The sequence below is a fragment of the Poromitra crassiceps genome (genome assembly GCF_964638095.1).
Source record: "Poromitra crassiceps genome assembly, chromosome: 17".
NCBI lineage: Eukaryota > Metazoa > Chordata > Actinopteri > Beryciformes > Melamphaidae > Poromitra > Poromitra crassiceps.
This window is the reverse complement of record NC_139635.1, coordinates 27,035,808-27,049,071: the sequence shown is the minus strand read 5'-3', so window position 1 is coordinate 27,049,071 and position 13,264 is coordinate 27,035,808. Positions and strand designations below refer to the sequence as shown.

General features: G+C 45.1%; 1 protein-coding gene across 1 annotated transcript; it reads left to right on the top strand.

Annotated features, from left to right (window-relative positions):
• Nucleotides 1-611: 611 nt before the first annotated feature.
• LOC310792307 (uncharacterized protein) lies at nt 612-8,656 on the top strand (the record flags this gene model as incomplete). The annotated part of the gene is made up of 4 exons (XM_083654030.1): nt 612-2,229; nt 4,883-5,037; nt 5,503-5,685; nt 7,049-8,656. 4 exons carry the CDS (start codon nt 612-614, stop codon nt 8,654-8,656), a joined length of 3,564 nt encoding a protein of 1,187 aa, XP_083510156.1.
• Between the last annotated feature and the right edge of the window lie 4,608 nt (nt 8,657-13,264).

Genomic DNA, 13,264 nt, shown 5'->3' with positions numbered 1-13,264 from the left:
TATATATATATATATATTTTATTTTTATTTTTTTTTGTCATTTGTGTCATAACTAATAATATTTACATGTCTGATGTCAATACAGTTCAAAATAAAAGAATTGAGAGTGAGTTCTGCCTGAGATTGTGTATTTTACAAAAATGGCCTTTTCTCCTGTTTGTCTTCTCAGAGAGACCTTTTTGGTGAAAACAGGGTGTATATAAATGGCTATAAGTAGAGTACAGAACATGCTAAAAGCTCACTTTTTTTTTCTGGTGAACCCAGAGACGTACATCTTCATTTTGAGGTATTGCAAATCACTTTGGTGCTAATAGATAATTTACTGTGGGTCTTGAAAGATGACCAACAATTATGAAAATCTTTGGCCTGTGCTAAATATTGGCAGTCCTAAACTGGCCATGAATGAGTTAATCCAACAGTGTCTCTAGACATGCCAATGAAGGCTTTTTAAATCATTGGACACTTAGTCCTCCTCGATGACACTTTAAAAGTACATAAAATGTGAGTGTAGTCCCCTTTTTTTTAACTTAAATTTCCCCTTTTAAGGTATTGTCATTCAAGAATGATGTAATAAATGTTGTTATTTCACACTTTCCCTTCAGGTCTCAGATATGTCTGCTGCCAGCAGTCTCCTCTCTGAAGAGCAGTTTCTGTGCTCCATCTGTCTGGATGTGTTCACTGATCCAGTCTCCACACCATGTGGACACAACTTCTGCAAGAACTGTATCACACAACACTGGGATGTTAGTGCCCAGTGCCAGTGTCCCATGTGTAAAGAGGTTTTTGACAGAAGACCTCTGCTGCGGGTCAATACTTTCATATCTGAGATGGTTGCTCAGTTCAGGAAGTCAGCTCAGATGAAAGCCAGCAGCTGCCCAGACCAACAAAGTGCCAAACCAGGAGAAGTTCCCTGTGACGTCTGCACTGGGACCAAAGAGAAGGCCCTGAAGTCCTGCCTGGTGTGTCTGACCTCCTACTGTGAGACTCACCTGGAGCCTCATCAGAGAATCTCAGGCCTGAAGAGACACAAGCTGATGGATCCTGTGGAGAACCTGGAAGACAGGATGTGTAAGAAGCATGACAGACCGCTGGAGCTGTTCTGCAAGACTGACCAGATGTGTGTCTGTCAGTTCTGTACTGAGTCAGACCACAGGTCACATCGCTTTGTTCCTCTGGAAGAAGAATATGATGGAAAGAAGGCTGAACTGGGGAAGACGGAGGCTGAAATTCAGCAGAAGATCCAGGAGAGACGACTGAAGATTCAGGAGATCAAACACTCAGTAGAGCTCAGTAAGGCAAATGCAGACAGAGAGATAGCAGACAGTGTGCAGGTCTTCACTGCTCTGAAGCAGTCTGTGGAGAGAGGCCAGGCTGAGCTCATTGAGACGATTGAAGAGAAGCAGAAAACAACAGAGAAACAGGCGGAAGTCTTCATCAAAGAGCTGGAACAGGAGATCTCTGAGCTGATGAAGAGAACCGCTGAGGTGAAGCAGCTCTCACACACTGAAGACCACCTTCACCTCATCCAAAGCTTCCCATCCCTGAACAATCCTCCACACACCAAGGACTGGACAGAGGTCAGTGTCCACTCATCATATGAGGGGACTGTGAGGAGAGCTGTGGCTCAGCTGGAGGAGACACTCAGTAAAGAGATGGAGAAGCTGCTTGCTGATGTTGAGCTGAAGAGGGTCCAGCAGTTTACAGTGGATGTGACTCTCGATCCTGATACAGCAAACGCCCATCTCATCCTGTCTGATGATGGGAAACAAGTACATCATTGTGATGTAAAGAAGAGTCTCCCAGACAACCCAGAGAGATTTTCTTTTTGTGCCTGTGTCTTAGCAAAGCAGAGCTTCTCTTCAGGGAAGTTTTACTACGAGGTCCAGGTTAAAGGGAAGACTGGCTGGGATGTAGGAGTGGCCAGAGGGTCGAGCAACAGGAAGGGACACATCACACTGAGTCCTGAGAAAGGCTACTGGACTGTAGGGTTGAGAAAGGGAAATAAGTACAGAGCTGATGTCCTCCTCTCTCTGAAGATGAAGCCTCAGAAGGTCGGGGTGTTTGTGGATTATGAGGAGGGTCTCGTCTCCTTTTATGACGTAGATGCTGCAGCTCTGATCTACTCCTTTACTGGCTGCACCTTCACTGAGAAACTCTACCCATACTTCTGTCCCTGCAATAATAATGGAGGTGGAAACTCCGCCCCTCTGATCATCTCTCCTGTCAATCACACAGATTAGACTAAACATTCATTATCCTCAGGATTCATTGTCAGTTAAGACAATTTACGCACATGTTTTGACTTCAGGTAACTAACTAGCAGCCAGTCTAATGTTGAATTTTATTTTATAGAACAACAACAACACTTTTCAGACTTGTCTAGCACATTAAGATTATTAATTTGTTCTTTCAATAGGGCTCAGTCTCCACTGAGATAAGACCAGTAACTACTGATGTATCTTGTCGCTTTACCTTTTCTTCCTCTTGGCAGAATGTGTGGTGTTATGGTTCATGTTCATGTGATGTAAACATATTTGGGGGGGGGGGGGGGGGGGTTAAAGTTAAAGAAGAGTTCAGTATTTTTCTTTATATCCTGTTTTTCTTTGATCATTAAAGTGAGTGTGTGAAAACGACACATTTTCCAGTTTCATTGTAACATCTCTATTCACTCCTCTAACGGTGTATGATGCACACCACAGTGACACTAGTCAGTTGCCTCATTCATTCATTGTGTGTTGGATGCGTCTGTCATCTCCTTCCAAAGCATGCTGGGATACCTGGCGATGGATGAGAGCATTTACAGCAACATGAGGAGGGGCTAAGTTCAAAATGTCAAATGGAAATACGGCAAGACAACCAATCAAGCTGCAGCACCAAGCGAGCAGCGGGGCAGGGTGGACAGAGACTCCAAGCCACTTTTGCTGTGCTGGTGTGCAACTGGCTGTGCATAGCTTACTTCCTGTTACAGTGTTTGCTAGTACAATATAGAGCTTAGATCAGGCCCAAACAAACAAGCCCGGCCCGGCCTGTCCCATTGGCTGCATTTATGGGGCAGAACCCGAAATGTTGTTACTAAGTTGCTGTTGATCTATTCCAACGGTTTAAAAAGTGGGAGGCGGGCCTCCCCAGGGGAGCTCCAAGCAGTTTCAGCGGACGCTCCGTGAAGTGAAAAAATATTACATTAGTTATCAAAAGGTGATCACATAGAATATCCTCAATGTGTCTGATTTGGTTAAAGAGATAGTTGAGAGATACAATCGTTTGGGGGAATTTGACAGTTTTCCCCACTTTCCCAGAGTTAGAAACAAATAAATGCCTTCAGACAGACCTGTATGTATTTGGTGTAGTTTGAAGTATGTCAAACACCAATCTCAGGCCATCTTGGCTCAGTTGTTGAGTGTCTATGGTATCAAATAACACAATCATGATGATCCCATAGGCATCCAGGAATTGAGCGAGGGGGCTCCTCTTTCCAAGCTTTGTCTGGGGGGAGGCCCACAGTCTCAGACTTTGAAAACCCCTGATCTATTCTAAACTATATCCATTTCTCAGTTCAGTCTTATGAATGCATATGGTTTTATGGTTAGAATAATAATACATTTCATTAATAAGAAGTCGAGGGATTCACTTTTGTACAATAATACATTTTATTTACAGAGCGCTTTTCATGGTACTCAAAAACGCTTGACAAGGGGGTCTAAAAATATCAAGGAAACAACATTAAAAACAGAATACACAATACAAATGATCAAAGAATGAGGGGAAATGATGTTAATACAGATACAACACACAGTCATCACAGGTTAAAAGCACTTTTGAACAGGTGAGTTTTGAGTAATGACTTGAATGTGGGCAGATTGATGCAGTCTCTGATGTGTTTGGGGTGAGAGTTCCAGAGGGAGGGGGCAGCAACGGAGAAAGGCTCTACCACCCCAGGTCCAGCGCTTGGTCCTGAGTGGTGCAGACAAGAGGTTTGCATCTGAGGAGCGGAGGCTACGGCAGGGGATATGGTGGTGGAGCAGGTCAGTGAGGTAGGAGGGGGCCTGGTTATAGAGGGCTTTGTGAGTAAGGAGGAGGACTTTGAACTGGATGTGTTGTGGGACAGGGAGCCACTGGAGGTTATGCAGGATAGGGGTGATGTGGTCACGGGAGCGGGTGTGAGTATGAAACCCACAACCAAAATACAGTCTGCCCTTGTGTTATACTTATGGTTGGTATTCTAGTGAAAATAAATTAGCCTTTTTGCTGGGGACCCATAGAACCCCTTCAAGGACTCCTGGGGGTCCCCGGGCCCCACTGAGCACCATGGCTTAAACTACCAAATACTAAAATTTGATTAAGCTACTCAGAAAATGTAGTTCAAACTACTTATAACAAAATAATACAAAAAAGTCACATGCCAGCAGAAAAATGCCACTCAATTCAGTTTATTGCAAAAAGTGCCCAATTGTTATGTCAGTGTCACATAAGCCAAAAACATAAAATACCCCACTATTCATATGGAAGTGCAAGCAATGTCAGATTGTTATGGTCCAGAATTGTTTATAGTTTCAAGTACAAAAAAATGACAAAAAAGTAATTAACTACTTGAGTCTAACTACCAGCAAGCTAAGTTTAGTTTACATTAATTTGTTTGTAGTTCACTACTCCCCAAACTGCTTTCATGATTACTATACTAATATTAAGTAGTATAATAGTCTAAATTCAGAAAAGTTCAGTTATCAAAAAGTCCCATCACCCCAGTACTCTTCCCCTCCAATTCTTGAGTGACTTGAGTAACAAAGTAATACTTTGCTAATGAGAAATTGCATTGGAGCCAAATTGCCATAACTCCCCTGTTCCCTGATTCCTCTGTGATTTCTGCCTCTGTCTTCTTCCACAGTGAATGCAGCTGCAGGGGCAGTCAGCATCCACTCTGCTCAAGCACACCACTTCCTGACTCCATCCAGAAGGAACATTGAACCCAAGTGGTACCGCGGCACTCCTGACTTCCAGTCCTACTACCGCTTCTACAACAGCATCGGACACATTGAAGGAGTGAGTTAAGGACGGTGGTTCTCAACGTGGGGTCCGGGGACCCCCAGGGGTCCTTGAGGAGGTTCCAGGGGGGTCCTCAGGAAATTGCTGAATTGTTAAACTTCACAATTATTTGATTTACAAGAAGTTAATGCGATTAGAGAATGTAGAGGGATGACTGTTTGGATCATAGTTTCACTGTTCTCCCTCTGCCACCTACAGTAGAGCAGTTAGTCTTGGAATTCTGGACAAAATCATATCCAACAATAAACATATTCTCAGATTTGGGTCCAAGAGACAAAATGTCTTGATATGAAAAGGTTTGAGAATCACTGGTGTAGGATTGAATGGGGATGAGCTTTTTAAAGGGCTATCTCAGCATGAGTTCTATATAGCTACTACCATAGGTATTGTCCTTTCATGTGATCCACTAACATGTTCTATGTGTTCTCTCTCTCCTGTACCGATGTGTCTGTCTTTCTGCAGCTCTATGAGATTAACAGGATCAGGATGTTGTATCAGCAGATGCGTCACCTGGAGCAGGTCCACGGCGCCGATGCCTCCAGCTACCAAAACGCTCTGGGTGTCCTGACCACCACTACGTGGAACATGTTGCTGAAGCACCAGTGGAGCAGAAAGCCCCCGACTTTGACCCTCATGATTTCAAATGTGACCTCTATGACCCCTTCTGTTAAGCTGATCCAGCTCCAGAGCCTGAGTAAAAATCAAGCTTAAAAATAATATCCTACAGGGAAAGATTCAAATTATTAAGTAGCCTACAGGATCAATCCAGCCAGGACTGCTTCAGAGGACAGAGAAACACACAATAGGTGTATGCTGCTCATTGTTTGTCCAAATCACAATGTTGGAGCCATTTATGTTTGTTGTTGGCATCATGTCATATTATTTTGTTTAGATATCTTGCAGTATTATTTTTGGACACTTGGTGGCGGTCATGGGATCACAGAGTTGTATAATAATAGGCACAGGTAACAGGAGATCATTAGGTACAGGTGAGGGGGAGCACACACAGTTCTCACCAGACCACAGACCAAGAGCAGCATTGGAAACCAACTAGAAACAAACTGGTATGCTCGTCTCATCTCTGTACAATAAACTGCAGTGGTTCCCAACCTTTTTTGTCTTATGTACCCCTTGAGCTGTTTTTCCATGACAATAGTACCCCTCACTCATGCGTGGTGATGATTACATACAAGTAAATCTATACAAAATATATGTTTCACTGAACTGCCGGTGTTTGGGCTTTTTAGTTGTTGTTTTTTGCCATTATCAGTAGCAGAACAGTGTAGCAGTTGACACTTGCCAGCAGAACTAGTTGTGGCACACACATCACATTTTAACAATGGGCTTATGAAATGACTTGGAATATATATATATTTATTTATCATTTTGGAGGTATTATTAAGATTATTAAGAGGATTTTAAACAGATAAACACACTCATGGGAGAAAAACTTGAGCCAACTAGAACACCATGCAGTCTTTTGTCAGTAAATGTTGTCCCTAAAGATAAGACATTATTGTGAATGATCCAGGCAGTTAAAGACAGTAAAGATAAGACATTATTGTGAATGATCCAGGCAGTTAAAGACAGTAAAGGAACAACTGGATATCCAGCCGATCAGGACGTGTCACAAAGCAGACATGAACTCATGATAGAGATGTTAGCATATAGGCTACCAAGAAGTGTGAATGGAGATTACTGAGGCCAGACATTTTATTCAAGACATCAGTTGTGTCCTCAATATAGGAGGACAGTTTCATTATGGTATAATGGAGTCAATACATGCAGGTTTGCATTATGACATCACTGATGATGTCACACATCCATGGGATTTATGACATCACTGATGATGTCACACATCACTGGGATTTATGACATCACTGATGATGCCACAGTGGGATTTATGACATCACTGATGATGTCACAGTGGGATTTAAATGCTATTTCACACTTTCCCTTCAGGTCTCAGTGTTTGGATATGTCTGCTGCCAGCAGTCTCCTCTCTGAAGAGCAGTTTCTGTGCTCCATCTGTCTGGATGTGTTCAGTGATCCAGTCACCACACCATGTGGACACAACTTCTGCAAGAACTGCATCACACAGCACTGGGATGTTAGTGTCCAGTGCCAGTGTCCCATGTGTCAGAAGCTTTTCAACAGAAGACCTGAGCTGCATGTCAATACTTTCATATCTGAGATGGCTGCTCAGTTCAGGAAGTCAGCTCAGATGAAAGCCAGCAGCTGCCCAGACCAACAAAGTGCCAAACCAGGAGAAGTATCCTGTGACGTCTGCACTGGGACCAAACGGAAGGCCCAGAAGTCCTGCCTGGGGTGTCTGACCTCCTACTGTGAGACTCACCTGGAGCCTCATCAGAGAGTGAGGGGCCTGAAGAGACACAAGCTGATGGATCCTGTGGAGATCCTGGAAGACAGGATGTGTAAGAAGCATGACAGACCGCTGGAGCTGTTCTGCAAGACTGACCAGATGTGTGTATGTCAGTTCTGTACTGAGTCAGACCACAAGTCACATCGCTTTGTCCCTCTGGAAGAAGAATATAAAGGAAAGAAGGCTGAACTGGGGAAGACGGAGGCTGAAATTCAGCAGAAGATCCAGGAGAGACGACTGAAGATTCAGGAGATCAAACACTCAGTAGAGCTCAGTAAGGCAAATGCAGACAGACAGATAGCAGACAGTGTGCAGGTCTTCACTGCTCTGAAGCAGTCTGTGGAGAGAGGCCAGGCTGAGCTCATTGAGACGATTGAAGAGAAGCAGAAAACAACAGAGAAACAAGGTGAAGGCTTCATCAAAGAGATGGAACAGGAGATCTGTGAGCTAATGAAGAGAACCGCTGAGGTGGAGCAGCTCTCACACACTGAAGACCACTTCCACCTCATCCAAAGCTTCCCATCCCTGAACACTCCTCCACACACCAAGGACTGGACAGAGGTCAGTGTCCACTCATCATATGAGGGGACTGTGAGGAGAGCTGTGGCTCAGCTGGAGGAGACACTCAGTAAAGAGATGGAGAAGCTGCTTGATGCTGAGCTGAAGAGGGTCCAGCAGTTTGCAGTGGATGTGACTCTCGATCCTGATACAGCACAAGCCAGGCTCATCCTGTCTGATGATGGGAAACAAGTACATGATGGTGGTGTAATGAAGGATCTCCCAGACAACCCAGAGAGATTTTCTTATTGTCCCTGTGTCTTAGCAAAGCAGAGCTTCTCTTCAGGGAAGTTTTACTATGAGGTCCAGGTTAAACGGAACACTGACTGGGATGTAGGAGTGGCCAGAGGCTCGATAGACAGGAAGGGACAAACCCCTCTGAGCCCAGAGGATGGCTACTGGACTGTATGGTTGAGGGATGGAAATGAGTACAAAGCTCTTGCTCGCCCTGCTGTCCTCCTCTCTCTGAAGACAAAGCCTCAGAAGGTCGGGGTGTTTGTGGATTATGAGGAGGGTCTGGTCTCCTTTTATGATGTAGATGCTGCAGCTCTGATCTACTCCTTTACTGGCTGCACCTTCACTGAGAAACTCTACCCATACTTCGGTCCCTATCGTAATTATGGTGGTGAAAACTCTGCCCGTCTGATCATCTCTCCTGTCAATCACACAGATTAGACTGATCATTAATTTTCCTCAGGATTCATTGTCAGTTAAGACAGTTTACACATATGTTGTTGTTTTTTCAGGTAACTAATAGCCATTAATGTTGAATTTTATTTTATAGAACAACAACAAAAACACTTTGCAGACTTGTCTAGCACATTTGAAGATTATTAATGTGTTCTTTCAATAGGGCTCTCCACTGAGAGAAGACTAACTACTGTATCTTGTCTCTTTACCTTTTCCTCCTCTTGGCAGAATGTGTGGCTCATGTTCATGTGATGTAGACATAATGATTTAGTTAGATCATGTGGGGGGGTTAAAGTTAAAGAAGAGTTCAGTATTTTTCTTTATATGCTGTTTTTCTTTGATCATTAAAGTGAGTGTGTGAAAACGACACATTTTCCAGTTTCATTGTAACATCTCTATTCACTCCTCTAACGGTGCATGATGCACACCACAGTGACACTAGTCAGTTGTTCATTCATTCATTGTGTATTGGATGCATCTGTCATCTCCTTCCAAAGCATGCTGGGATACCTGGTGATGGACGAGAGCAACGACAGCGACGTGAGGAGGAGCCAGAAGACAGCAAGACAACCAATCAAGCTGCAGCACCAAGCGAGCAGAGCTGACTTCCTGTTGCAGTGTTTGCTAATACAATATAATATATATAGAGCTTAGCAGGTCCAAAACAACAAGCCCGACCTGGTTTTAAAGTTACAATAATAATACATTTAATAACAGTACATTTGATTTATGGAGCGCTTTTCATGGTATTCAGACACTTTGCAAGGGGGTTTAAAAAGATCAAGTAAACAACACATTAAAAACAATACACAATACAAATGATCAAAGAATGAGGGAAAATCATGCTAAGATAATACAGATACAATACAGTTATCACAGGTTAAAAGCACAGGTGAGTTTTTAGTAATTATTTGAATGTGGGCAGTTTGGTGCAGTCTCTGATGTGTTTAGGGAGAGAGTTCCAGCAAGAGACGGCTCTGTCACCCCGGGTCTTGAGTGGTGGAGACAAGAGGTTTGCATCGGAGGATCGGAGGCTATTGGAGGGGGTATGGTGGTGGAGCCGGTCAGTGAGGTAGGAGGGGGTATGGTGGTGGAGCAGGTCGGTGAGGTAGCAGGGGGTATGGTGGTGGAGCAGGTCAGTGAGGTAGGAGTGGGTATGGTGGTGGAGCAGGTCGGTGAGGTAGGAGGGGGTATGGTGGTGGAGCAGGTCAGTGAGGTAGGAGGGGGTATGGTGGTGGAGCAGGTCGGTGAGGTAGGAGGGGGTATGGTGGTGGAGCAGGTCGGTGAGGAAGGAGGGGGTATGGTGGTGGAGCAGGTCGGTGAGGTAGGAGGGGGTATGGTGGTGGAGCAGGTCGGTGAGGTAGGAGGGGGTATGGTGGTGGAGCAGGTCAGTGAGGTAGGAGGGGGTATGGTCGTGGAGCAGGTCAGTGAGGTAGAAGGGGGTATGGTGGTGGAGCAGGTCAGTGAGGTAGGAGGGGGTATGGTGGTGAAGCAGCTCAGTGAGGTAGGAGGGGGTATGGTGGTGGAGCAGGTCGGTGAGGTAGGAGGGGGCCTGGCTTAAGCTACCAAATACTTCACACTGGGAAGAAATTAACTACAGTAAAGCTAACAGGGAGAATCATAGGGAGAAATTTGGTAAACTAAAGCTACTTATAAAAAGTAGTTGACAGTACAGCAGATAGTCTTGAATTCTGGACAAAATCATATCCAACAATAAACATATTCTCAGATTTGGGTCCAAGAGACACAATCTCATCAAATGGGGGTCTGTGGTGATAATGTGGACTATTAGAGGTCTTGATATGAAAAGGGTTGAGAATCATTGGTGTAGGATTGAATGGGAATGAGCTGTGTGTGTGTGTGTGTGTGTGTGTGTGTGTGTGTGTGTGTGTGTGTGTGTGTGTGTGTGTGTGTGTGTGTGTGTGTGTGTGTGTGTGTGTGTGTGTGTGTCTCTCTCCACTGTTGGCTAGCTGTGGCCGCCCTCAGCCTTTGGATGGTTGTAGTCAAAGACATGCACCATGACTTCTTAATACACTGTATGTTCCTGCCATCACACAGTGGAAGTCAATATGACCCAGCCGTAGTCAGAAGCTCAGCTCTTCTAGGGAATGTGTGTGTGTGTGTGTGTGTGCGTGTGTGTGTGTGTGTGTGTGTGTGTGTGTGTGTGTGTGTGTGTGTGTGCATGTGGGGCAAATATGGAATAATGACGCAACTTTTGTAATACTATTCTGATTTTTTGCAATTTCTCCATCTATCTAAATGCATTTGACGTTTGACATACAATCATTTTTACTAACAACAAAACAAACAAACATGCCTGTTCATCATTTTAAGGTTGTCAAGTGTTGTGTTGGCAGATTTTGCTCTGCCTTAGTGCCTTTACTTGCTACATTGATCTACTCAAGTAAGATGTTTTGTTCAAGATTAATTTTAATATCCATAATGAGTAATCATATTACAAAGGAGGATTTGACTTATGCAGCGCAGCGATCACATCAATATCCCATATGAATTCTCCTGAGCCGTATCTCATACTCTCTCTCCTCTATTTTCCCCTCTCTCTGCTCTGTGCAAGACTAAAATATTAAGTAGGCCTACAGGATCAATCCAATCCATCCAACACAATATTTGTATGCTGCTCATTGTTTGCCCAAATCACAAATGACACTGTATGATGTCATGTTTATATGTGTGTTCATAAAAAAATAAATGCACAATAAACTTGTGTGCCAACTATTTGTGGTACAACAGCTCTCTAATGGTAAGAATAAAAATGAATCAACACATTGATTTGAACACCCCCCCCCCCCCCCCCCCCCCCCCCCCCCCCCGCACAGAAAAAGGCGGAGCAACAGGAAACGGAGGAGAGCGAATTTCAACGTCACATTCCGGAATTGAAAGAGAAAGTAACTTGCGACAAGATTGCTGTTTGCTGCAGTCGAGAAAAGACCCTGGGTCTGTCCAATTCTCAAGTGAGCTTCGAGAAAAGACTCTCAAAAGAAAAGAAAACTAGCGGTGAGTAACAGCAGATCATATTTACTGTGTTGAAACAGAGCAAGAAAGAACACAAACTTGAGCTGTCGGCCGATCCAGATAGATAGGCCTAATGCAATGGAATTCGGTTTGTCCTGTAGGCTATCTTAGAGATTTCAACTGAAGTGTTTAGTGTACGTCCAAAAATTAAGAGACTCCACTTGCTTTCAGACACTCATAAAGTGAAAAAGAGGAGAGCTAGGAGTGCCCACTAACTTCAAAGCCTTTATCAGCATGGTCTTCATCAGGCCATCAGCTGACAGGTGGGCGGGCCTTATTGGTTTTTAATGTGTTATGTTAATTCTGAATGTTACATAGTGTTCATGTTTGACCCAGAGGTCAGTCAAATCTGTGCCTGGGAATAATCCATTGACAATCAAATGTTCTCATTTTTACAATTTAATATATGAAAGTTTCCACTGAATATGACATCAAGAAAATATTGTAGCGCGGGGAAAGGTGGAGTATTATGGGATAGCTAGTAGTGTGTATGTCTAATGGTATCTGTCTGTTATGTTGTTCTGTGCATGTGGGGTTTGGGGTTTTGGAGTGGCAAGTGAAGGGAGCATACGGGCAGTGGGTGGAGACTAGGGAAGAGCTGTGTGGAGCTGGAAGAGAGCAGACGTGCTGGGGAGAGCTAGGCTAGGTAGGAGAAGCTAGCGAGGTGTTGGCGTGCCTGCCTTCATGTGTGTCTGTTCACTCGCTAATAAAGAGTTTGATAAGCCAAAGGATCTGCCTCGGTGTGCGCCTCATTCCGCCACATTGGTGTCAGAAGTGGGATCGTTTTGGCTTAAAAAATCAGGCTCGACTTAGCGTTAGCAGTTAGCCGTTTCTAGCTAGCTGCCATGGACGACCACAGCGGAATGGCACGTGACGGAGCACGCCGGGAGTTGACGATACCTCCGGAGCACAGCTGGTGGTCTGCCAACTTGGGGAAGATGGAAGCCCGGTTGTTGAAAGAGGTCAGACGGCTGTTGGACTTGTGGGAGAGTGGGTCACTTAGCGAGAGGGTGCCACTACGGTTCCGGGAGAGGGACCAGACCCAGGGAGCAGAGACTTTGGGCGCGTCCAGGTGTCTGCTGGACGTGCGGGACATGTGGACATTTGGCCAGGGTGTGCCCCGACGCTTTCCGAGATCAAAGGACAGTGCGAACGGAGGGAGGTCCGCCTGGAGGAAGGGTGAGGCTCTGTTGGACATGCCGTTCGCCTCAGCACTTGGCCAGAGAGTGCACTGAGACTGTGGGGAACGGAGGAGACACACAGCCTGGGGAGGAGGTGAGCCACCAGAGGGAAGAGCCGGTTCTTCAGGTCGGGGCGATTGTGTTTCCTGAGGTACCAGCGGTGCAAATGTCGGAAGAGCCGGCCCAGTCAAACTGCTCCACACCCCCCGCTAGTGCTGTGCGGAGGCCCGGGGTGGAGAGTGAGATGGCATCCATTTGTGTTCCCACCGCTGACCTGAGCTCGCCGCCCCCTGGTGGAGGGCGAAAGGACAAGCGTCTACAGGTGGAGGATGAGAACGTGACTATGGGGGATGTCGATGTGGAGGAGTGGATACGCAGA